At 35.0% G+C, this 27374-nt stretch overlaps 1 protein-coding gene across 1 annotated transcript; it reads left to right on the forward strand.

The window, feature by feature from the left end:
* The first annotated feature begins 1777 nt into the window (after window positions 1-1777).
* On the forward strand, window positions 1778-26818 carry hspa4b (heat shock protein 4b). The gene is made up of 19 exons (XM_056471996.1): window positions 1778-2059; window positions 4542-4599; window positions 4718-4858; window positions 5090-5212; window positions 8340-8439; window positions 8521-8654; window positions 8747-8991; window positions 13385-13461; window positions 13544-13695; window positions 13800-13906; window positions 15499-15632; window positions 18255-18439; window positions 20993-21082; window positions 21177-21332; window positions 21412-21537; window positions 22097-22204; window positions 23110-23229; window positions 23310-23471; window positions 26309-26818. Exons 1-19 carry the CDS (start codon window positions 1953-1955, stop codon window positions 26504-26506), a joined length of 2523 nt encoding a protein of 840 aa, XP_056327971.1. The 5' UTR covers window positions 1778-1952; the 3' UTR covers window positions 26507-26818.
* The last annotated feature ends 556 nt before the right edge of the window (window positions 26819-27374 follow it).

Consider the following 27374-nt stretch of genomic DNA (forward strand, 5'->3'; position numbering starts at 1 on the left):
TTTTTTATAAATTACTCTAATCTTTATCATACTTTGATTGAAAGGTTCATAGAGTTATCAGCTGGTGAGCTTGTGAGTTAAATCAGGTGTGTTAAATTATCCAATATCCAAGATGTGCCATCCTTGGGGGCCAGAATTGAGAACTGGACCCTCATAAAGTGGTATCAGCATACCTTATACTTCATCTTAAGGTTTATATAGATTTGTTTAAATGGACCTTTGGATATTTAGTATGTATCAGTTGTCATGCTTTAGTTTAACGACATTGTTAATGTTAAAATGTAGTTTAGTTTATTTTCTCTGTTAGTTTAATTTTTGTATGAATGTAATATAATCACTTCATGCACACTTGTATATGTAATTTGTGGAAACCCATGTATTTTGCCAAAACGTGCATAAATAATGATATTATGGCACGTTTAGCTCAAAATTATAACCAACTAATTTATGAATGTAAAATTATGAATGTAAACGTTATACTGATGACATAAAAGGTTGAAATGACTTTAGTCACAGTTTTGATGTTAAAAACTCTCAATGAAATCTTATAAAGCTGAGTCAAATTTGACAAAGTCAAAACTGCGATTTACTAAATAAAATTTAATCTAAATAAAATAAGATAGAAAGTTGAAACTGACCATTCCAGGACCAGTTAATACACCTATTGGAGAAATTTGTTTTCCTATAAAGAAAAATAAAAACTATAAAATAAGAGCTCTGTTCCTCGAAAATTCTGTCTCTACCCCTCCTGCTATCTCACATTGGAGATTTTAGATCATTTAAACTGGAAAATATATGGTCCACACAGCAAAAGTATTTCATTTACCCGTCAAAACCATTTACCGTCAAAAACCTCTTAAAGAAAAGATTTGGATCAGATTTTGATACAAATTGCTCATTTTGTCAGAATAACGCTGAAACTCTTCCTCACTTATTCTGGTCATGCAGTCATGTGTTTCAATTTTGACAAAATGTAATTTATTTATCTCAAATATTACTTCGCAGAATTTTTCTCCAAAAGTAATTATTATTTGTTTTTTTTAATACAAATGTAACATCTGCTTTATAATAAACCATATTGTTTTTTTAATGCAGATTTTTTTATTCATAAATGTAAATTTTCTAATTGCAAGCCAGCATTTATAGCATTTATCCAAGAGATTAAAAATTACTTACAATTCCAGATTCACTTAACAAGAAAACTCTCAAAACAACAAACAATTCGCATGACCTTTATAATCTCTTTATAATCTATTAAATCTCTAAATTGCTGTTATCATATTATTTTGCTCTCTTTACTCTCAATTTCTTTATCATAACTATCCTCAGATCGGATAACCTATTCATTTATTCATTTTCTATTCGGCTTAGTCCATTTATTAATCAGGCGTCGCCACAGCGGAATGAACCGCCAACTTATCCAGCATATGTTTTACGCAGCGGATGCCCTTCCAGCTGCAACCCGTCACTGGGAAACATCCACACACACTCACTCACACTCATACTCTATGGACAATTTAGCTTACCCAATTTACCTATAGCGCATGTGTTTGGACTGTGGGGGAAACTCTGGAGAAATGGAAACCTACGAACACAGGGAGAACATGCAAACTACCATGCGACCGAACTACCAACGAACTAAATTTCTAAACTGTGACAAGTTCTATACATCTATCTTGACTGTGTAATTATTTATCCATCTGTCATTCATATAAACTCGAAGGGCTTTTAATATTACTTTTATATTGGACCTTTAAGCTCCGCCTTGAACCGGAAATGTTCCTGTTTTCTCCTGAGCGGCGTTTATCATCCGCAGCCTCATTCCTCCATGAAGTTACAGTAGAATAATGAATTAAAACTGTCGTATTTACTCTTCGCATTTTACAGATTGACCACCTAGTCCACATTTGACTTCGGGCTTATAGTACTTGAGTAATCCTGCCATTGTTAAGATGTCGGTGGTGGGTTTTGACGTGGGTTTTCTCAACTGCTATGTTGCGGTAGCTCGAGCCGGAGGAATCGAGACTGTGGCCAATGAATACAGCGACCGATGCACACCGTGAGTCTTCAGCATCTGCACTTCTATAGCACAAACACACACGATAATAAACAGGTCAACTTTTAGCTGAGTCGTGCAACTGCGGAAAGCCGCTGTTTATAACGGGCTTTCTTTGTGACACACGCTGATCTGACAGTGTGTTCAGACCGCTCAGGAGCCTCCCTGTACCACACAATACCATAGTCATACGTGATTGGCGATTTGAAAATACCGTGGTACTTGGTACTTAAAAAAACATAGTGATATGATTATTATAGAACTGTTCTTAACCATGATACTTTATTGTTTAAACATTTAAATAGTTAACAAACCTATACTGTGTCAATAGTAGCCTACATTATTCATTTGTTTTCCTTATCTTGTTTAGACTTATTAAATTGTATCATTTAATGTGAAATCATTTTATTTAGTATTAATTTTTCCTTTTAATTATTTAGTAAATGGTTAATATATGAGATAATATGTGATATCTTTATATCCTATTTAATTACATCCAACAATAAATGTGATAATTTTTTTATTATATATTTTTTTGTAGGTTACTGTGTGTCCTGAGAAAAAAAAAAGTAATGAATATCATTGATATTGACAATGATTTTTAAAATACAGCCACTAAAATATCATCCCATGTACTAGTTTATACACCAAAAGGTCTTGTCAGGCGTATTTAGCACAAAAATCTTTAGATGTGGTTGTCATTTTATATATATATATATATATATATGTTCTAACTTGCAACAAATGTTAGTGAGAGCGGATCATGATTCGGAACGTTCTGATAATCCTTTCTCAGTCTGTGAAGGTAATTATAGATGTGGTCAATGTACACAGTGTAACTTAACATCTTAATGTCAGTTTTTTAGTCATCCCCATTCAGGTAAGCAATTGAAGTTTAAAGGTGTGATTTCTTGCAATACAAAAAAAAAATGTGATCTATATGATTAAATGTCCTTGTGGTTTAGCTTATATTGGTAAAGCAAAACAGTGTTTAAAACCAAAATTGCTGAACACAGATGTAACATACGATTAAATGATCAATGAAATCTTTTTTGTAATTGTATTTATCTATCTCATAATGTCATAAATATTCTTTGCCAATGCCCTTCAAACCACTAGATAAGGGGTGCCAAAACTTTTTTGTATGATGGGCCAAAAACCAAACATCATTGCAAGCTGTGGGCCGAAGATAAATACAGCAAACTATATTATATTAAAGTTGCCATTAGGGAGGCTCCGATCAGGATTTTTAGAGCCGATATCAAGTACCGATTCTCCTGCTTCAAGCTTTCCATAACTTTGCCATTGCATAAAGCACGTTTTCCCTCTAGGTATATTACCTAAGTGGAGACCTCTCCTTTCCTATGAGAATAAATAAAGGATGTTGCATATAATCCCTTAAACACATCTCTTATAACCATTTAGTGTGGACACGTCATGGTCAAAAACAGCTTTACAGAAAATAATAGATAAGACAGATAAAACAATTTGGTTAGAAAAATCACTAACAGTGCAATTTGGAAACATCGCAAATGATCGAAGAAGAATTCAACATGTACATATTTGATGTATAAGAGGTTAAAATGGATCTTCCTCTGCTTGTAAATTTGTAAACAAACACTTCCGATCAATTTATGCGATTGGCCAGATTAGCAAGTTCTGATCGAGTCATAAAATGTGATTATCGGCAGGTACCGTTCTCCAGCCGATCGGTCAGAGCATCCTTACTTGCCATGGGTAATTTCCTAATTCATTTTAAAATATTTCAAAATAAATAGAAAACATTACTTTAAATCATATTAACTAATGCAGCTTTACTTTTTAAATTACACCTTAATGAAATAAAAAACATAAACAATCACATTTATAACACAGTGGAGTTCAACGCTGGACTTAATAGTCAAGCAGAATCTGACTGTCACTTGATTTGCTTATCAAAGTCTTTGCATTTTCAGGTGACAGTATGTACATTTACACAATTAAGTAATTACATTTACAAGATTAATTTACACCATTTAAATGAAACATTTAATTTCAGTCCACTTTTAATAATAAAACAAACAAGCAAACAAACAAAAGGTTACATTAAATTTGAATTGACAATCTGGAAACCCTCCCCATCATTCTTTCTCTTCTCAGATGGGATGGCGATGGGATGGGATTTGGCCCGCGGGCCCTAGTTTGGGCAACTCTGCTCTAGATTGTACCCATTTGTCAGCAAGATGTTTAGAATTGTTTAAAATATATATATCAAATAAAAGTTTCACGCTGATTTTGACAACATGTTTTCTCAATATTATCCCAATATATTTGAAACAATAAATTAGACACTTTACTTGCTTATAAGTTATACATACACATATAAAATCACTTTTGTACGTCTAATTTGATCCCGACAACTAAATGGGCATTTGACACAAATATAATATAAAGAATGCCATAATGTCATTTGTCTTAACGTTTGATCCACTGTTTGTCATTTCAGAGCATGTGTGTCTTTTGGACCACGAAATCGGTCTATTGGAGCTGCAGCGAAAAGCCAGGTATCATCTATGTTCTCCATAGCTTGCAGTTTACTTTGCATCCCTTAAATCCACCTTCAACCATTTATAATATTTGTAATCATGCATCTTTTTTTAATGTGTCTGAACTGAAACACAGATGGTCACCAACTGCAAAAACACTGTCCACGGATTCAAGCGTTTCCATGGTCGGGCTTTCTCAGATCCATTCGTCCAGAACTTGAAGCCTAGTCTGGTTTATGATCTGGCACAGATGCCATCGGGGACAACGGGCTTAAAGGTGAGTGTCTGAAAAAAGAAATGTGATCAAGAAAACTGAGTTCTAGTTTCTACATGCAATCGCCACATGCTGATGACTGATCACATCGTGCCAGCATTGTTCAGAGGTCTAGTTTGGCAGTGAATCCTTCTTCTAAAGCCAAGCACACAGTTCTGTTGTGCAGCAAATGTGAGAGTGTTTGGGAGCTGTTTCTTTTTTTTAAGCAGTCTATGATCTTGCATGTTGTTGTAGGTGATGTACATGGAGGAGGAGAAGGTGTTCAGCATTGAACAGGTCACTGCGATGCTCCTCACCAAACTCAAGGAGACTGCTGAGAGCGCCCTCAAGAAGCCTGTGGCTGACTGTGTAATCTCTGTGAGTCAAAAAAAAAAGATTGAAGCCCTTTTAAACAATGTGTAATATTATAAGTTTATGGACCCTTTTCACAAGACGGTTATGATGCGTTTAACGATCATCAGCATGTTAAATCCTTGAAAGTTTTTAATATATTGTTTGTTTGTTTGTTTTTTAAGTATCAACATTTATATGTATTTATGAATGTATTATGACGAATGTATTATTAATGTTGTTCTCTCCGCTGGTTGCTGTTATCAGTCAGACACTATTTTTTTCTTTTTGAAAGTCTTGGTAATGCCATTGTCAAGTTTTTCTTTTATTATTTCAGCAAGTAGGATTGTAAATAATAATTTGTTATGCTTTATATTTTATAAGTTTACCCAACTTTAACGACTTCGGCTACTGAGAAACTCAGAACATGAAAAGGGTCCATTAGGCTGCATTTACACTGCGTAGACTCTTCAAGAGACCCAATTCTGAATATTTTATTGTTTTTTTCTCTCATGTGGCACAGATCAAATGTATGTGTAAGCAGGAAAAAAATCACAAGGTTTCAGATTTACTCAGATCAGATTAGAACTGCACAACATTAGAATCTTGAATCTGTATGTAAAAAGAATTCATCATTTTATACTGATTGGGATGATTTCGTAGGACAGTTAATCTGCATAAAATATAATAAACATATGCATGCATGAATAAATAAAATAGCAGAAACACAAATGAAATGAGTCTAACTGTATTCAAGTACACAAATTGAGTAATCATATGAAAATAAATAAAATTATACAATTAATCTTTGTTCAAACTTCAAATGTTATCATTTCTGATGCGCTAATATTTTCACTTCAGTTTACTTCAAATCTTAAACTTAAAATCGAAGCAAATGGAAACACGTTCACTCTATTAAGTTTGCAATGACTCCACAACATTCTGAACTGTTGTTCCTGGTGAGCTAGAATCCCACTAAAATTAGGGGGTGAATAATCTAAAACTGATCTGACATTGCAGATCCTACGACGTGACTATTGAGAATTTGCACGTTGCGTTATCGAGGCTGAAATCCCATTCCGGCCTCCTTCATATGTGGAAAATTATCAGATTTGAATCTGATATGTTTCTTCATTTCTGCAATGTAAGCAGGTAGATTGGATTTTCACCTGTAAAATTGAGTCATGCATCATTAAAAACTGGACTTGGACATGACATTTAAATGCTTACTGGTAAAAAAAAAAGCCTAAATTAAAAGAAAAAGGTCGAATGATCACTTTTCTGTCATAAACTATTAAAGTCACTTATAAAAGATGATGTAAGCAAGTCGTCGAACAAATACAAATCAGATAGAGTCACAAAATTGGAATTAACCATCAAGATCTGCAGTGTAAAATAATGCAGCCTTAGTCATATCATGCGTTTTTGTGAGGGAAAATATTAGTAGGTCGCATTTTAAAAAAATTCAAATGACATTATTCAAATATAATGTGATATAGTCTAAGTAAAATGATTGCAAACATGCATTGTAGTAACAAATTCTTGAAATTTAACAGTATTCAGAACATGAAAATAACCTAAGAATTAAGTATAAAATAAATATAGTGTAATTCACTGTAAAGAAAACTCATTATAAATGGCAAGCCTAATTTCATACATTTAAAGTGATACCGAACTAGCCATTAAAAAATTTGCAATTCCAAATATCAAGTCACATTCATCAAAAATCTAAATGTATGCACATTTTATACATTTAGCTTGGATGTATAAAACATTTAGGATAAAAAGCATTGCATATTTCAAATGAAAAAGTGACATATACTCCAGAAAAGATAAATAACTGGCCAGAGAAATCTTTGAATGCATCATACCTTTAATACGGTGATATTACATTTTTCTGCTGTATTTATGTAATTTTTTGCTTCTATTTAAATTTAATTAGATTTTAGTTAAATATATTACTTGTTGTTGAATAATGAAAGGTGTGACATGAAAGGTTACTGCACTGAAAGGAAAACACCAGGGGAACCACTGGAATATTCATATGTTGTTGATGTCAAAAAAACAACTTTGCAGATTCATGCAGGACAGATATTGCGAAGTAAATCTGGAATACAAATTTATCTAACCTCCTACAAATAAACTAGCTATATTTTAAAGATCAGCAGAAAAATGCTGTTATACTCCATATATAGTAATTGGCAGATTACGGAACAAATGCCCTGCTTTCATCAAGGATTAACATGTTTTTGGGGATCAGTAGCCAGCCAGGATGCATTACTGTTACGCCATTTACAAGTGTGAATGGTAACTATGATTCTAGTGATAATCCATGCATTTTGGTGCAACCCATTGATTTCCCATAACATGTCGAATATGTAGGTGTTCTTTTGCGGCTGCTCAAACACATGGCAACTGTTAATACAAATACAGCTGTAGAGTTTTTAACAAAAATAAATATTAAAACCTTAATATAATAAAAGAATCTGGAATATACATGTCACTCGTATAGATTTGAATGGGGAAAAGTGTAACGGTCAATATAGCAAATGAAATCCCTCCTCCTTGTACAGGAACCAATCATCGATCGCTCTAGACTGGCGATTCTCTGGGGGTGGGGCTCGGACCAGACATGATTTTGTTTGATTTTTGTTTGAAACGTTTAGAAATGACACAAAAGAGACAGATGTTGTGTAGTTTTTTTGGTGATTCCTAATATGAAATTCAATCATAAGCTTGGCAAGCAATTTCAGAGAATTTGTTCTTCCCCCATTCAAACAGAATGCCTGAGCACACTGTCTAAGAGGTGTTTCAAAGATGGCCACCGAGTGAAATGACTTCCCTTAACAGGACTTTGATATAAACTAGATCTGCAGTATACAGATTCTCGCCATTTAAAATAGCTATCGAAGCTGACATGGTGGTAAACACAAACAAAAGCAATCTAATCAAATGCATTTCAACTACCTTATGGAAGTGGTTAAAATAATCTCAAAACATTGGGGACACCTTTTACACCTGATTGTACAGTCATCCACTTGATAGAAAAATGCATCTTAACGCCATATGAACATGAGGCTCAAGTCAACCATGGTCTTTTTTTATCCCCTCATTTAATACCATAAATAAATGATTGCTGTTTAAAATCCCTAAGGTCCCCTGCTTCTACACCGATGCTGAAAGGAGATCCGTCATCGATGCAGCTCAGATTGCAGGACTCAACTGTCTGAGACTCATGAATGAAACCACTGCAGGTCAGTTAATTACTGCGCTTCTTTCACAACTCTTTTAAGTTTCACTCTTAAATGTCATCTGTGGTTTTTTTTCATGTGCAGTGGCTCTGGCGTACGGCATCTACAAGCAGGATCTTCCCGCTCCAGAGGAAAAGCCAAGGAATGTGGTGTTTGTGGATATTGGCCATTCAGGCTACCAGGTTTCTGTGTGTGCCTTTAATAAAGGCAAGCTTAAGGTATGTACTGATGTTATGGCATTATTTACCCTCAAAACATGATCGTGACTAGCATGTGGAAGTATAAATAAAAAAATTTTCTGGTCGTGCAGATTCTTGCTACAGCCTTTGACCCTGAAATGGGAGGAAAAGACTTTGATGAGAGGCTGGTCAAATATTTTTGTGAGGAGTTTGTAGTGAAGTACAAGCTAGATGCGAAGACCAAACCCAGAGCTATGGTCCGGCTCTTCCAGGAGTGTGAGAAGCTGAAGAAGCTGATGAGCGCCAACTCCTCCGACCTGCCGCTCAACATCGAGTGTTTCATGAATGACGTTGACGTCTCAAGCAGACTCAACAGGTAAAGAGTCACTCAAATTTAGTGATGACTTGCAAATAACTAAAATCCTTTCATCGTTTAGTAGTCACGTCATTTCCAACCTGTATAATTTTATTTTCATAGATTCCCCATAGACTGGTATTTCATGGGTTTCAAAACATATTTGGTTGTTCTGTGTGACTCACAAATCTCAACTTTTATGTCAATATATAATTCAGCCATAAAATCAACAACCTGTCAGGGTCCAAAAACACAATAAAATTGCTAGTAGTTGATATGATTTGTGCTACATTACAAGGCGTAAAGGCACGTTAAATTTTGCCACTAGAGCAGGGATCACCAAACTTGTTCCTGGAGGTCCGGTGTCTTGCAGATTTTAGCTCCAACCCTAATCAAACACACCTGAACAAACTAATCAAGGTCTAAATAGGTATACTTGAAACACCCAGGCAGGTGTGTTGAGACAAGTTGGAGCTAAACCCTGCAGTGCACCAGACCTCCAGGAACGAGATTGGTGACCCCTGCACTAGAGGATGTTTTCACAGCAAACAAATTTTGATGATGGCGTGACGGATTGTGGAATCATGGGTGTTGTCACGTTCATTATTAATCATTATTTTATTCAGACCCCCTAGTTTATCAAGATTATTTTCGTGAACATTTTTTTTTGCTATTAAAAATGACTGTTTTGTGGCAGTAATTCCCAGAAATTTGTGGACAATTTTGCGATACAAAAAAATATATATATATAAAAGAAAATAGATATAATTTACCATATTAGGTAGCCTACTATGTAAGGTGTGCAATCTGACACAATGACACAAATCATTAAAATAAAGCTTCTTTACGTTGGTCTCTTGTCAAGACAAGATCTAAAACGGTAGGGATTAAGCCAAAGGAAGGTTGTATTACTCTTAATTTTATCCACGATCTTACTTTTTCTCAGATTTTGCTTTCTGGAGCATCTGACTTGTACCTCACTCAGGACATGCGTTAGGGCTTCCTCTACCCTATTACACCTAAAACACAGATTCCCGTAAAACTCGTCAGTGGCAGGGAAGTGTTTTCTCTCGTTAACTGCAGGAAAACAGTTAAATGAAATAATTTATCGATTTCACGAACATCATAGTACCAGCCATACATGTAAAGCACAAATAATGTCTTTCAATTCAGTCACGTACAGCGGCTGTCATCTTTGAACCAATCCCCATCATAGTAAGCTGCTTGCTTTTCTGTCTGTGCCATTGCTCAATTTTTGTTAGATGTTTGCTCACACATTTTTTACAGTCTGATTTGTGTCAAATGCACAATTTGCGCCACTGGATGTCTAATCGCATCTTTGCATTGCCTTTACACTTAAATCACTCGCGCTTCATCCACGTCTGCTTACTGCACAGGCTGCAAAGCACCAAAATCTCGCCAGTGTTTCCGGTTCTATGGAAAGAGTCTTAAAAAAGGTCTTAAAAGGTATTGAGTTTCACTCTCCGATTCCTGTATATGCTCTGCCCCCCCCTCTCCATGTAATGTACTGATTGTGAGGGCGCAGGTGAGATGTCATTTTTCGAGAGACACTCAAATACATCACGTGCGCTGCGTATGCGACGTCTATAAGTCAGGTAATACAATTAATTGCAAACTGAAATAAATATATTTTGATTATATGTTTTGAAGTTGGATGAGATTATTTACATTTTTTACGATTATTTTGCGTTTAATTAAGAATTTTGTGGGATCGCAAAAAATTTGTGACTTTTGGTTGATTTTGCGTTGAATTCAGCAATCGTGGAATCGCAAAAAACTGTTTAATGACGATTCGATATCTCGGTGCATCGACGATGGTTTCTATAAACAATTTGATGTTTTATTTAGCAACACGATAATTCTTTTATTAAAATGTATAATTTATAAATACTCACAGCAAGAAGGTCGCTGGTTCGAGCTTCGGCTGGGTCAGTTGGCGTTTCTGTGGGGAGTTTGCATGTTCTCACCGTTTTCGCATGGGTTTCCTCCAGGTGCTCCGTTTTCCCCCACAAGTCCAAAGACGTGTGGTAAAGGTTAATTGGATAGGCTAAATTGTCCTTAGTGTATGTGTGTGAATGAGTGTGTAGGGTGTTTCCCAGTGATGGGTTGCAGCTGGAAGGGCATCCGCTGCTTAAAGCATGTGCTTGATAAGTTGACGGTTCATTCCGCTTTGGCTATCCCAGACTAATAAAGGGACTAAGCCGAAAAGAAAATTAATGACCGAATTTATAAATGTATTTATATATTATTTGTAATACAATCTGGTCCTTTAATACAAGCAGTCAGATAAATGTACTGTAGCTTTAACTTTACCTGCTCAAAGTAAACACTTTTTTTGAATGTATCAAACAAAACTGAAGTACATGCACAGAACAACATGATTATTTATAGCAAATAAACAAAAGTAAATATTATGCCGCTTGCTTTTTGAGCATTGTTGTGCGAGTTCTTAAATAACTATGATTGATCACGCGCTCAACAGAAAAGGCTGCGATTGGCTTTAACGGTCAGCATGGCTCTGGCGCTGTTCAGCAAACAGTAACACGGACACTGATGTTAAACAGACGCAGCGATCAGCTGATCCATTATAAAATGCGGCGCGGTGAAGAAAACTCACTCTGCAGACAAGCTCATGTCTGGATCCACAAATTAACATTGTAACAACCAAGAAAAGAGATAAAATGTTTCCTCACAAACACGCCAGCAGGTCAAAGGGGCCACAGAAAGTGAGAGGGAGAGTTTACAGCTTTCATTTTTTCCTAGCTGGGTTCTGATGTACTTCCCTGTCAGTGAAAGACTGTCCAGCAAACTCACAAGCAGTGAATTGTGCACACTTATCTGCTTTTAAAGTAATTGGATCGTTTTAATAACTCACGATCTCCTCCCTCGCCATAGTAAGCTACAGCCATATAATGCATGTGTGATAAATGACGTCAGTAGGCTACATAATAACCAGTTATGATTATTACTGAACCAAATAGTTTGCGTCTGCATCACAGTCATAGAAGAAACAATTAATTTTGACACCCGTAGTGTTCATCGCACATGGGAATGAGCAGTAACTGTAACTGCTTTCTTGAGGACAAAATTTAGGGATGTTATTGAACCTAATAGTCTTAATTCCAGATTTCCCCATTTTCCTATGTCTGTGGGATGTGCCTTCAATATAATATAATGATATTGTGTAGTCCTTTAATGTGCACGTATGAGGAAGCCACTGTCAATACTTTCACTTTTTAATGTCACAATCACAAGCGTTCTATGTATATTATGAATAGAGCTGCAGGACAGAGTGTACTTTTTTGTTATTATCCATCATCTGTCCTTATTTAATCAGTGCTACTACAGCTGAGCACCTGAAATGTAATACCTCAAAGTTTCGTAAAGCTAGATGATATTACTAGGTTATAAACATTTGGCTTGAAATATCAGGGGGGAAATAAAGTAGTATTTATAATCATATACATAGAGTTATTTGCTGGTAACAGTAGATTCTCTTTTAGCAATAGTGGATTTATGTTGGTGTGTATTGTCAACATCACTTCTCTTACGTTAAATGTTATGAGCCAAAATGTTTTATTATTATACGTTGCTGAAAAGATTTTGGCATAGGTTGGCATAGCTGACTGCAGTCCTGGAGGGCCGGTGTCCTGCATAGTTTAGCTCCAACTTCCTTCAACACACCTGCCTAGAGCTTTCTAGTATACCTAGAAAGAGCTTGAATGGCTGGTTCTGGTGTGTTTAATTGGGTTTGGAACTAAAATATGCAGGACACCGGCCCTCCAGGACTGAGTTTGTACACCCCTGGCCTATGCCATATCTCTATATGCTACTCAAGTAGACTTATTATTTTAAGGCCTTTATATGATTAAATACCTTGGAAATGTTTAAATTATATGCGGACTATTAGCTTATCATGTTAGAACAAAGGGACTATTTAATAACTGGAAAATCCTGCCTTTTCAAATTCTATTCTGTGGTTTGATGCAGATAGGAGAGTAGCTGTCACAAGATTATGGGAATTTTTTTTTTGGTGGGGTGGGTGATCATCTTGTCTTCCCTTTCTTTTGTCTTTCACATGCCTAAAGCTAAAATATTTCTTGTGTTCTGCAGAATGCAACAGTGGCTTGTTTTTCTGTTCATAGTAGGCCATGCAAATTCAGCTTTTTAATCGGTGAAAGTCAGGGGGGGAAAATGACATTTAAGACTGATAGCATATATTAACCCTTGCATATGTTTAAATTAATCTGCATTTAAAATAATACATTTAAATCTTTATATTTGTGCTTCATTATACATTAATTCCTGCTAATTGGGATTATTGTATTTTTATCAGAGTTGTCATCCTCAAAGCAGTTAACTCCGCTCATATACTGTTTTGTTTTTATGACAGGGCTCATTTTGAAGAGATGTGTGCTGATATTTTAGCCCGAGTGGAGCCTCCGTTGCGCAGCCTCCTGGAACAAGCTCGTAAGTCATGAGCCTTGCTTGGCTGATAAACGTTGCACCGAATCAGTGGAAATGATTCATTCAGCATTTGTCTCCTCTGCAGATCTGAAGAAAGATGACATCCATGCAGTAGAAATAGTGGGCGGTGCCTCTAGAATGCCGGCCATCAAAGAGCGAATCAGCAAGTTCTTTGGGAAGGAGCCGAGCACAACGCTAAATGCAGACGAAGCTGTGGCCAGAGGATGTGCTCTCCAGGTCAGTCACGCTCACATCACATTTCCTTTGCTGACTGAAGCTTTTCTAGCTTAACAAGACCCTGTTGTGACCTGTTAGTGTTTTTTGCACTCATTTCTCTACAGTGCGCAATCCTCTCTCCGGCTTTTAAAGTCCGTGAGTTCTCGATAACAGAAGTGGTTCCGTTTCCCATCTCTCTTAAATGGAATTCTGCAGCTGAGGATGGAGTCAGGTACAAACAGCTGCGACATTCAAATACTGTTTTTATATATATATATATATATATATATATATATATATATATATATATATATATATATTTATGTATATTATATATTTTTATATTATATATTGCAGTTTAGGGTAATTGGGCAAGTTATTGTATAATGATGGTTCGTTCTGTAGACTATCGGAAAAAGTTTAGCTTAAAGGGGCTAATAATTTTGACCTTAAAATGGTTATTAAAATATTTAAAACCGCTTTTATTCTAGTCAAAATAAAACAAATAAAACTTTCTCCAGAAGAAAAAATATTATCAGACATACTGTGAACATTTCCTTGCTCTGTTAAACATCATTTGGGAAATATTTAAACAAGAAAACAAAATTTAAAGGGCGGCTAATAATTCTGACTTCAACTGAATGTATGTATGTATGTATGTATGTATGTATGTATGTATGTATGTATGTATGTATGTATGTATGTATACAGTTGAAGTCAGAATTATTAGCCCCCCTTTGAAATTTATTTTCTTTCTTTTTTAAATATTTCCAAAATTAAAAAAAAGTTTCCCATCTTTTATGCGATATTCCAGTTTTGTGCTTAAATTTAATTAGCATCTTTGGATGGAAACATAGCTGTTTATAAATGTATTCATTTATTTGATTCATCATGTACTGAAAAAAAAGCTCAACGTTAAAAAAATGGTTTTCGACTGCAGCATGAATACATATCTAAACCTTGCATTAGGACACTCATTACCTGCGATTTTTATCCAAAGATGCAAATTAGATTTATCTGTGTAATATCCCATAAGTAATTTGGGATTAAGCACTGGTTCCATCCAATGAGTCAAAGAGACAAAAATTGTAGCTAGTGCCAATATCTAAAAGAAATATGAGTTGTGCTGTAATTTTCTTTTTCTTAAACTAATTGTGCTGCTGAAGATGAAGACTGACTGCAATGAATTTACGGTGGCTTTTTGAGGTGTAAGATTACACTTTGGGAGTGCAGCCGCTAATAATATTGAATTAATTTGATGTACTTTGGCTAGGGGATTTTGGAATGACCAAAACATCATTTCAGATATTTTAGTGTGCTCAGTCCACTGGTTTGTCCATCCCATTGTGCATCACATGATCTTTTAAAATAAAATCACATGACCTTTTGATGCACATGCTGGAATTTATTCGGTACATGTGTTTACATCATAATTTATGCACATGTTTTTATGTCGGTTAAAAGTACTCAGTTGTTCACAAGTTTTTATGTGCATTTTCAAATCTATGTGCATCTTGGCATTTCCATTAAGCATTTAGTTTTTGCGATAATCCAAAATGTACCTGCATGCTAACAGAGATATTGATATACTACTCAATACTGAGGTTTATTGTAAGACTTGTAAACTTTTATGACTTTATTTATTTGTTGTTGTTGTTATCACTCAATTACCACAATTACACATCAGTTAATTGTTGTATTAAATAGTTATTCAGTTATAAAATTAGTTATTTATGTTATTGATTAGCTGTTGCAGCCCTGAAGTATTTCAGTATTTATGCTGATGTATGTTATTTACAGTGCTGCTTACTTTTTCTATTGCAGTGACTGTGAGGTTTTCCCAAAGAACCATGCCGCACCTTTCTCTAAAGTGTTGACCTTTTACCGGAGAGAGCCGTTTACCTTGGATGCATACTACAACTCCCCTAAAGAGCTCCCTTATCCAGATCCCACAATAGGTATGCACACACTCACCGTTTTGAAGTAAAACTGTGAGTACATTTTTAAAACTTGCATTAAATTCCAGTGTAACATAGTCAGTAAAACTTTATTTTTATGGTTCAGTTAAGAAATTCTGTTAAAGCAATATTTCACCCTAAAATAAAAATTTACTCACTATTTACTCATCCTCAAGTGGTTCCAGACCTTCTTTTGAAGAAAGCTGAAAACCTGTAACAACTGATATCCATAGTAGGAAAAACAAATACGATGGAGGCTCTCTAATTCTTCATAGACAGTAAGGGTTGGTAGTCAGCAAGTCCCTGATGTACATTTTTTTTCGTTGTTGAAATAATCTGTTACTCATGGATCAATCCATCGAATTGATTCAAAGTGATAGAAATGGACTTATAAAAGAAATGTTTTACATCAGTATAAAATGTTCTGTAGGGATAATTACAGTTTGAACCCAAAAATAACCAGTCTGTCAGATGAAGATGATCCGTGGTCAGAGATTCAAATAAATAAAGTTTACTGAAGCTAGTTTGCAGTTTCATCAGCAGAAGACAACACTCGCAATGAGTTCGTAGGCCGCTCCGCTTACAATCTCAAAAACATCAATAATTATACTCTTACATTACGTCATTAACTGTGTCATACATGTACGTGTTTTAACCTGATTAGAACACAGATAGACCATGTGGGTGAATGCGTACAATTCTAAACGATATCTCAATATCTTAAGCGTAAAAAAAGTCAGACAGCCACTAGGCTGTTTAGAGCTGACCTCAGACCTGTAAATTGATCCACAATCGAATAGAACACACACACACTCAAAGTACAATCTTTCTTACCCAAGGCTGAGTGTACTGGTTAAAAACTGGTATAATCTACATCCAAACTGGCAGCTTGTATACAAAGGAATTAGCTTTAAAAGATTTAACACATAAAATGACAAATATCACTCTAGACATAAATAACACACAGCAAATAACAATAGGAACAGTTGGTTCCAATTCTTCATTAGTCCAGGTCCACTCAAGAGGGCTACATGACCTCTGACCTAGCTGAGTAGATCCTGAGGAAACAAATAAATTGGCATACAGAAAAGCAATCACACACACATTATTCCAGTTTTACTCTGAAGTGGGATGACACTAAAGTCATCATATAATCTAGGCTCTTAAACATTCAGCTTTTTTTGCAATTATAATATATATATATATATATATATATATATATATATATATATATATATATATATATATATATATATATTATTTACCATATTAGGTAGCCTACTTTGTTAGGTGTGCAATCTGACACAATGACAATGACTCGAATCATAAAACTAAAGCTGCTTTGGTCTGTTGTCAAGACAAGATCTAAAACGGCCAAAAAGTAAGTAAGGCCAAAGTAAGTATTTATTTATTTATTTTTTTTAAATCCAATTTTATCCGCGATCTTACTTTCTCTCAGATTTTGCTTTCCAGAGCGTCTGACATGTACCTCACTCAGGACATGCGTTAGGGCTTCCTCTACCCTATTACACCTAAAACACAGATTGGCGTAAAACTCGTCAGTGACGGAAGCGTTTTTCTCTCGTTAACTGCAGTGCAAGAGTAAAATTAAATAATTTATCAATTTCACGAAAATCATAGTACCAGCCATACATGTAAGGCACAAATAATGTCTTTCAATTTGGTCACGTCCAGCGGGCATCATCCTTGAACCAATCTCCATCTGTCTGTGCCATTGCTCCGTTTGTTAGATGATTGCTCCAACTTTTTTTTGCAGTCTGAAGCGTGTCAAACACACAAAACGCCTACTTCGCACCACAGGATGTCTAATCCCATCTTTGCTTCGACTTCACATGTAAATCACTCGCTCTTCATCCGCGTCTGCTTAATGCACAGGCTGACCACTATCCCCACCCCCATCCCCCATTTCCATGTAATGTAATGGTTGTGAGGGCGCAGGTGAGACCTCATTTTTCAAGAAACACTCAAATAAGTCATGTAAAACAATTAATTACAAACTGAAATCAATATATTTTGATTATATGGTTTGTAATTGGATGTTTGATGAGATTATTTACATTTTTTGCTATTTATTTTGCTTTTAAATGATGAATTTTTGTTTTTTTTGCGTTGGATTCAGCAATCGCGGAGTCACAAACTATGGGGTCTGTTTATTAATAAGGTCTGTTTATTAATAATCATGAAGACATAAGAAAGGATATGTGTTACGCCATCCTGGAGCGGACATCCATCAGAAAATCCAAGCCATCAGTTCATTCAGGGTTTAGCTAGAAAACTGAAGAAACATTTCCTTTGTATTGAATTACTTGTATGAAAGCATAAAGAACAAAATCTAGTTTTTTTTTTTTTTTGGTAGGACCTTATGTCATTTTACTGAGAGATTGTCTAATGATCTGTGACAGAATGACCTGCTGTAAATAAAAAAAGAGAACTATAACAAAGTAATTCTGTTACTATAGAAACAAAAATGTATTTCAAGAAACTTTGTAAAACACATGTATTTGAGTTGGCAATCGCCAACCTGCACAAGGAGACCTGCACAAGTTCTTTTTTTGCATACTGTCAGTATGTAAAAAATAAATCAATCAAATTTCTCTGCAGGCCAGTATGTTGTCCAGAAGGTGGTTCCCCAGGCCTCCGGTGAGAGTTCAAAAGTTAAGGTGAAGGTGCGAGTGAACATCCATGGCATCTTTAGCGTGTCCAGTGCTTCACTAGTGGAGGTGCAGAAATCTGAGGAGGAAGAGGAGAGCATGGAAACAGAGCAGAGCACAGAAAAAGAAAATGAGGTACTAGGTGCTTTTTCACATACACTCTCTAATAGCTAAATTACTCATGAAATGCCATGTTTCATCACAGTTCTAAAAATGATGCAGAAGTGGGAGTCTTGTCATGAAAAATGAAGCAAAGCATATTTTCATATGATGTGGACATGCCCTCTCATGAATATTTGAGACATTGACAGATAGATAATATTCAGTAATGCAGTATAGTAATAATGAAGACGTAATATGTCCATTTTAAAACACTGTGAATAGTTATGTATTATTTAATATAATTTAGAATACATTTTTAATCAATTTATTTATTAGTTTCACATCAACAATTAACAGAATCATATCAGTATACGTGTAAACATTCTTTTCTAACCACACTCCCCTCCTACTCTCACCCTCACACGACAGAACACTTAAATGGACATAATTGTGAAACATTGAGCTGATGTGTATAAAATAAGAGGAAATAAACAAGCAAACAAATAATGATGACAAATGAAAGATTAAAGCATTGAAGAGTCATACTTTTTCATAATTATTTTCAGTCAATTTAACATCCAAGTTGTTCATGTATTCAATAAATGTGCCCCAAATCTTTTCAAACATTGACTTTTTTTTTTTAAGTTTAACACACCAAAAAAGTTTTTAAAACCGCAAATGCACCAGACAAACTTCATTACTCATTTTTTTAATTTGAGATTAAACATAATTTTTTCAACAGGAACATAATACGAAAGTTCTCTAAGCCATACGATATGACTTGGTGGTTCTACTGATTTCCATTGTATAGCAATGGATTTCTTTGCTGCTATCAGAGCCATTTTAATTAAACGTAAATTCTTCCTTTGATCGAGCAGAAGAAGTGATTCATTCCCCTCTAACATAAATCTTGCATCAGGTGTAAGGTTAACATTAGCAATTTTGTTAATAGATTGTAATTTATTTCTCCAATAGGTTTTAAGTTCGGAACAAGTCCAAAACGTGTAATAATGTTCTCTTAGATTATAGTTTAAGAATATTTACACTATGATAATGTGTCCGTCATGATACCAAATCCTTAAAGATTTTGTAGGGTAATTATTTTCAAACTCGAACATTAAACATTTCTTACAACATACACAAGATATTGATTGTTTTTTTGTTTTTTTTTTATTGATTGATACTGTTGTTGGTTAACACTTTTAGTTAATTAAACTTAACTGGGGTTGAAAACTACTTGTAAAGCAATTAATAATCTTAGGTGATGTTAATGTATAAAACTCATTGAAAACAAAAAAAATGTGAACTGTTTTACTTATTTTATCTGTAATAAATGTGGCTATTTTTTGTTGATCTTGCTTAATGGGTTAACTGGCATCTGAGACCTTAATATAAGTTGTTACCTATTGTACACTATTATTGTATTGCAATTACATTTTGTTACTCTAAATATATAAAATAATACAGACTCTTGGTGCCTCGTCATGCTGCTGGTGTCAAAACAAAATGTGACTGTTATTGAAAAAGAAAATAAATACCCTTGCTTTGAGGCAACTATACTATATTATACTATAGTAACTATACTTTCATTCCCGCATAATAATCAAGGAACCTTTCTGATGTAGCATGGCTTTATCAGGTGCAATGGTATTATGCAGCACTTTTACCTAGCTGAGGATGTTTTTCAGGTGCTATATAATATAAATCGCTGATAAAACAAAAATATAAAATATATAGCAGCTATAAATCGCTGCTGCTGCCAAGTAGCATTTGTCAGCTGTTGTTTCAATATTTATGGATTAAAACATGCAATGTTGTAGTATTAATTTAATGATGCAGAAGAGCAGATATTTGTTTTGTATGATACAATTTGCTCTACCTTTTAGTTTAAGAAAGATTATTACACTAAAATGAGAGTATAGTTCCATGGCAACCTAGAAAATAACAACTATTTATTTTCTGTCTGTCTTAGTACAGAAATACAGAAGATTCAAGCTTTAAATTAGAAAATTTTTTAAAACATTTTTTTTCAATTTGAGAAAGATGCTAATGGTCTAATCAGATTCAATGATTTATGCTAAGCTAAGCTAAAATTGCTCTCGTCAGACCCTTAGACCGTCTGAATGAATTCAAAAATGGTAAAATGAGCCTAGTTCCAAATAAAATGTTTGTGGTTATGACAATATTGTCATAAAATCATATATTGTGTTAAAAGCTTCAGCAATAATTACAACAAAACATACCATTATATGCCTACTGACACCTCTTCTGTTACTATAGTCATTCAGCAGTCATCTCGAAACATGAAAAACAGCTTGATTTAGTTTTCTCTGTAAATAAAATTGATTGATTCTAACATTATATTCTAGAATATGCAACACAGACATCTATGTTAAAATCTCTAAACATGTAGAGTTCAATTGTTTTCATGATGTAGAGGATCAATTGTTTCATGACCCTTTAGACACATTCACTATTTTTATCGATTCATTCCTCAACATTGTGTTCGTTTCATTTAGTTCTACATCATAGCTCTACTATTTTGGCATTTTTGTGTTCCCACCATGTGTTTTCAATCATTCACAGAACAAAATGCAGGTTGATGAAGAGGAACAAAAGACTCCAGAGAAGGAACAGGAAAATGGCGAGAAAAAAGCTGGAACCGAGGAAATGGAGGTAAAAGATTCAATGACTCACCAATTCAATGAGTTTGAGTCATTTGATCCAAACACCTACATGTATAACAACCTGCGAATTACGATTTGTTCAGACCTCAGCAGAGGAAGGCAAACAGGAGAAGAAATCAGATCAGCCTCCCCAAGCCAAGAAGCCCAAGGTGAAGACAAAGGTGATGGATTTGCCCATCGAAAACAACCCGCAGTGGCAGCTGGCCAACGACATGCTGAATCTGTTCGTGGAGAGCGAGGTGTGATTTCTCAAAACAAGATTATGGGGGAAATGTTTTTAGCGCTGAGTTAATCTTCTGTGAAATTTATTTTCCTCAGGGTAAGATGATCATGCAGGACAAGCTGGAGAAGGAGCGCAACGATGCCAAGAATTATGTGGAGGAGTATGTGTACGAGATGAGGGACAAACTACATGGCATATTCGAGAAGTTCGTCACTGAGAGTGTGAGAGCAGTTACATGCCTTCAAATCAAGATGCATGCTTTCTAGCACCAGGGCCTGGATCCTGGGAGAAAGTGTCTTGAAAGAAATTCTGAAAAGTTTATATAGAAGAAAATATTCTATGTATTATTTAGTTAGGTCTGAGGAACATTGAGGTGACCTGGTATTTTTTATTTTATTTTATTTTTTTGGGTAATGTATAAAGTGTTTCAAACAACATTCAAGTGCAAGTTCACTATGTTATTATTGTTCAGACATTGTTGATATCACTGTCAGTATATGACCATCTTAGTGCATAACATTATAATTTAGTTTAGGTTTTATCAGTTATCTGTTTGTTGTTATCTTTTTATTATTATTACTAATAATATTCATAGTAATTAATAATATAGTTATTTTATGGATGTAATTTTAGCAGGTCTATTTTGGATTTAGTAATACCTTTTTGGATTTAGTTTAATTAAAGCAACATTTATTTTGTTTTTCATTTCAGTAACAGAAAATCATCTTTAATCAATTTAGTTGTCAATAAAACAAATAATGGGGCTGTTTTCTCTTACAGGACAGAGACGTTCTCTCATTAAAACTAGAAGATACTGAGGTCTGGCTGTATGAGGATGGTGAAGACCAGCCCAAACAAATATACATCGACAAACTTGCTGAACTGAAGGTAGTAAATACTTTTTACTCTCTACAATATATAATATATACTAGAGGTGTCTAAATTATTTGTTTCTTCTGTGCACCGCAATGCAGACGTGCACAATTTGGTATCAGTAATAGATCCTAACCGGTTATTATGTACTGACGTCATTTATTTCATATGCGCTATGTCGCCATAATAGTATGGCATGGGAGGTGAGCACGAGTAATTAAAATGCAGAAACACTGCACAATTCATTGTGTGTGTTTGTTGGACACACTGGGCAGTCGTTCACTGACACTGAAGTCATAGCAGAAGCCCCTATTTAGGGCTGGGCGATTTGGTCTAAATTCCAAATCCCGATTAATCGAACATTTTAATTCGATTACGATTAATGGACGATTATGTTATTTATTTTTTGCCCTCATTATGATTTTTCCCACTTTTCGATTAATCGTCCAGACCTACCCCTAATTCACTGCTATGGAGAAAATGAAAGTAAACTCTATCTATCTCTCTCTCTCTCTCTCTCTCTCTGTTTTGTTTGATGCATTCAAAAAGAGTTTTTTTTTTTTTAATTTTGAGCAGATAAAATTAAAGGTACAGTTCTTATATCTGACTGCTTGTATTAAAGGACAAGATTGTATTACAAATACATAGAAAATGTATTTTAAAATTATACAATTCAATACAAGAGTTGAATCAAATTGTGTATGGAAAGCATTGTCGATGCACCGAGATATCGATCTGAACCAAATCGATGACGTGATAATCATAAACGAACCGTGAGACCACTGTAGGTTCACACCTCTAATATAAACTGTAAGCATCTGAATTTCTCTAACTATGCCAGTTTTAAAAGTATTGTCTTTTTTATTACTGTAAATCTAAACAATATTTTAAGCTCACTGATGTCACAAATGTTTTTGCAGAACCTTGGCCAACCCATTCAAGACAGATACAGAGAGTTTGAGGAGAGACCCAAAGCTTTTGAAGAGCTGGGCAGACAGCTGCAGCAATACATGAAGATTGTTGAGGCCTACAAAACCAAGGTGAAGTAAACGCATCACAAAAGATACAAAGTTGCTCTTGTTTAGCACACAGTGGCTTCACGTGGCTTTCTAAATTTTAGGAAGAGCAGTATGATCATCTGGAGGAGGCAGAAATTCAGAAGGTGGACAAGATGGTGAATGATGTCATGATCTGGATGAACAGTAAAATGAACCAGCAGAGTAAACAGAGTCTTGCCATCGAGCCGGTGGTGAAAACGACAGAGATCCAGGCCAAAACACGGGTCAGTGACTGTTACATTGAGCACATGAGTGTTATAATTCAATACCATGGTAAAAATGCAAGTGCTGTGGTGTTGGTATTAAGCCTGAAAAACTAAATAATAAAAGCGATTAATAATCAGGAACGAAAATAATCAAAAGCATTCAATTACTGATTATTGTGTTTGTACATAAACACTTTACAGTAAAGAATCATGAAATAAGTATTTCTTAGAGCTGTAGAAGAGAAAAGTGTTTTGAAATTCTGCATCGCAAATCTCTCATGAATTTATTCTAAATTGTTTTAAACCGCATATGGCGCTGCATGATTTACGAACAACCATATTCAATGGGGTTTATGCACACAGACTTTTAATTTCAGTCAGCCAGCCCCAGGGCTTCCGGTGAATTGTCATCCTATTGATCGTATTCTTCAACGCGGAAGTGCGCGCGTTTTTGCGATTGTTTTAGAACTTCCGATTCAGCTGCCTATGGGAGAAATGACTAGAAATAATAAACGGCAAAAAACGGTCAAACTACTTACTCTACAAACAAGTGTTTGCATTACAATACAGACAAAGTAGAATAATATAATAAGAAAATATCAGTTTGCAACACCAAGCAGCAAAACGAGCTGTTTTTAACGTTTAAAAATGAATGGAAGTGAATGATCCCGGAAGTTTAGAGCCAAAATGATTCAAATGGCTGCGCCCACTCGTACGCGGAGAATAAGGTGAATACAAAATTGCTGCGTTTAAGATCTGATTTCTTTAAAAAAAAAAATAGTGTCTTTCACTGGCCTGGCTGAGATACGATATAAAGTGGGTATCAGTCCAAACAAGTAAAACTGCATTAAATTATATTTTTTCCCGCCATGTCTTTAAATATGGAAATTAATTTTACTCCAGTATTTTTAATGGACTTTCTGTGCTGACCTGTGGCTAATGACGGCGCCTGTGTTTAAACAGTCTTTTGTCTTTTTTTACGCTTTAACAGCCAAATGGATGCTTCAGTCTGTTTAACGGATTATATTTGAATTACATTACAGTATCGATGCTGTCAAAGAAACTTGACATTGAAAATTGAAAGTAGTCACATAGAGCTTTCACCGGAAGTTCATTACTGGCTGAAAAACACTAGCTGTGCATATATAGTCATATATACATATTCTGGACAAATTCTGTTTTAACCTAAAATAATCTTTAATAAAGATATGAAAAGTGAATTACAAGAGTGTTCATAGTGTGTACATTGATGTCATTACATAAAAGCCAGCTTAAATGAACGCACAAGCACTCTTGCTCATGAACATTTGGGTGTACGATTAAAAACTAACCTAGATCGCCATCTGCTGTTTAAGGCTTGGAATTGATATGAAGGTCCCATGAAATTAAAATGAAGTTTTTTTTAGATGTTAGCATCAGTATTGTTAGAAGATATCTATAAGCTAGTGTGCTCCAAAACAGTGACAGAATGTGCGCTCAGAAGATCAACAACTAATATGAACATGTAAAGCTTGTAGTTTATCACTTCCGCCTATCAACAGTTCAACAGGATCAATGGATCAACAGTTCTATTGACGTCACCTCATACTTTAGTCTCAAATTATAACCAATCAAATGCTCTTTAGTATCTGTCATGCCCCGCCCCCTTAAAGTCACTTCTCATTTGCTTTTCATTTGATGCACTTGAGCATAACCACTCTTATTGGCATAGCAATGATAAAACAAAACGCTATTGACTGTTTTTTTTTTTTTTTGAGGAGGAGGAGCTACAATATGTCCCGCCTTCTATTTGTGTTACGGTTGAGATTACGTCAAACATCGAATAAAAATGCACATTTCAAAACATTTCACTGGACCTTTAAGAGAGACAAGCAATGCAGGTCTCAGAATTGATTTCTATTATATTGATGCTCTTCAGCTGCTGTAGCTCATCTGCTTCAAGGTTTTGATAAGTTTTGTGTTCAGAGATGTGCTCTTCGGCAGACCTCAGTTGTAATAAGATCAAAAGACATTTTTACATTTTCTCTCTTTCTGACCTCTCTTTGTAAACCCTAGAGACGGTTGTGCATCAAAAGCTCAGTGAATCAGCAGTTTCTGAAAGACCACCACCAACCATGTCACATGCAGTCACATAAAGGACTAGTTCTTCCAGGAATTAAAACTTCCAGATAATTTACCCTCAGGCCACTGAAGATGACTATTTTTGTCTTCAGTAGAACATTAAAGAAGATTCAAAGAAGTGAATCTGAGGTCTTTAGTGACTCGTATAATGCAAGTCAATGGTCACCAGTCCAAAGTCCAAATCAGTCCCAGAGGCTTCTGATTATACGCTGAGGTCTTATGTAGTCAAACAGTCTGTGCAAGAAATTGAACATTATTTTAAGTGTTATTAGCTGTATTCCACTGCCTGAGCAAATGATCATGTAGACGTGAGGTGACACGAGCGGGAATACTTTTTTTTTTTTTTTTTTTTTTTTTCAAAATGGTTCCTTACCTGTGATTTGTTCAAGATGTAGAAACTGCTATAAGTTTCGCTTGCATGCATGACTCCATTCTGTTAAATGAATTTGCGTGCACATTCGTATATACATCATCAAGTGACTGGAAGCTCACGCTTTTATGTGCACACCAACTATTTGCTCAGGATTAAAGCTAATAATATTGTAAATAATGTACATTTTCATTTTTGGGTGAACTACCCCTTTTTAAATGCCTTTTCTTTCCCCATTTTGCTGCTCAGTTTGAACTTAAGCAGATCATCTTGATCTACATACATTGAGTTTCTACATTGTGATTGGCTGATTAGATATCAGTGTGCATTATGCTACATAAATGTATTCCAACATTTTCCACAGGAGCTGTTTTCTACTTGCAATCCAGTCGTGATCAAACCCAAGCCCAAAGTGGACTTGCCAAAAGAAGAGAACCCATCAGAACCGAACGGGCCCGTCAACACACAGGAAAACCCTGAAGCTCAGCCCGGTGGCACAGAACCAGCTGCTGCAGACAGTGCAGAAAACACAGAAAACAAGCCTGACATGGACCTTGATTAAACACACTGTGTAATGTTATGTTAACGTTACACGTTATGTTATGTAACATAATGTTTTGTTAATGTTAACTTATGTTTCCAGTGACTGCTAATGCTAAATCATCATCATCATCCTCCTCACAGCAGGGAGACTCTTGACAGTGAGCGAATCAGTGGCTACATTTGCATGTCGTTTTATATTAAGAAAATCACAAGTCACAATGCTGTAAGACTTCTTATTGAGAACAATTCTGTCTGCCTACAATTGAGTTTCTGTCATATGCTGGTTCTGTCAGCTGTTGTTTCAATAAATATGGATTGAAACGTGTGCATATTTATGTTGAGGTTATTTAGTGTAATGCAAAGGAGTGTATATTTGTTTTGTTCAGTTTGCTTTACCTTTAGGTTAAAGAATGGATTTACATTATTTAATTTACTAGTAATATTCAAATTATATGGCAGAACAGGAAAATTTACAAGGGAATTATTAACTTTTTTGAATATGCAAATTATCTTATTTATGAAAAATTTGCAATCCTATGACTGCATTGATTACATCAATATTATTTATTTTACATTCATTTACCTATGTTTACATCCACACATCTCAGGTCCGGTTTACTTTTTGAAGTGAGCTTACGCCTTTTAATCATCTGGTTTTGTCACTTTTCAAATTTATTGTTGCAGTTATCGTTGATATTAGGAAAAGTACACAAAAATAATTTACTTCAAATATAATATCACCTTTAAACAGGAAATTAGACTGTGTGTGTGTATATAGAAGTCAGAATTTGTAGCCCCAGTGTTTATTTTTTCCCTAATTTCTGTTTAACGGAGAGAAGATTTTTTAACACATTTCTAAACATAATAGTTTTAATAACTCATTTCTA

This window comes from Danio aesculapii, chromosome 14 (genome assembly GCF_903798145.1).
Source record: "Danio aesculapii chromosome 14, fDanAes4.1, whole genome shotgun sequence".
In the NCBI taxonomy this organism is placed as follows: Eukaryota; Metazoa; Chordata; class Actinopteri; order Cypriniformes; family Danionidae; genus Danio; species Danio aesculapii.

What these genes read in the sequence shown, in the direction of transcription:
- hspa4b (XM_056471996.1), top strand. Translation starts at nt 1,953, where the DNA reads ATGTCGGTGGTGGGTTTTGACGTGGGTTTTCTCAACTGCTATGTTGCG. An exon ending in CCAGAGGATGTGCTCTCCAG is followed by an intron (nt 13,696 to 13,799) that starts GTCAGTCACGCT and finishes ATTTCTCTACAG; the next exon opens with TGCGCAATCCTCTCTCCGGC. An exon ending in AGATCCAGGCCAAAACACGG is followed by an intron (nt 23,472 to 26,308) that starts GTCAGTGACTGT and finishes CATTTTCCACAG; the next exon opens with GAGCTGTTTTCTACTTGCAA.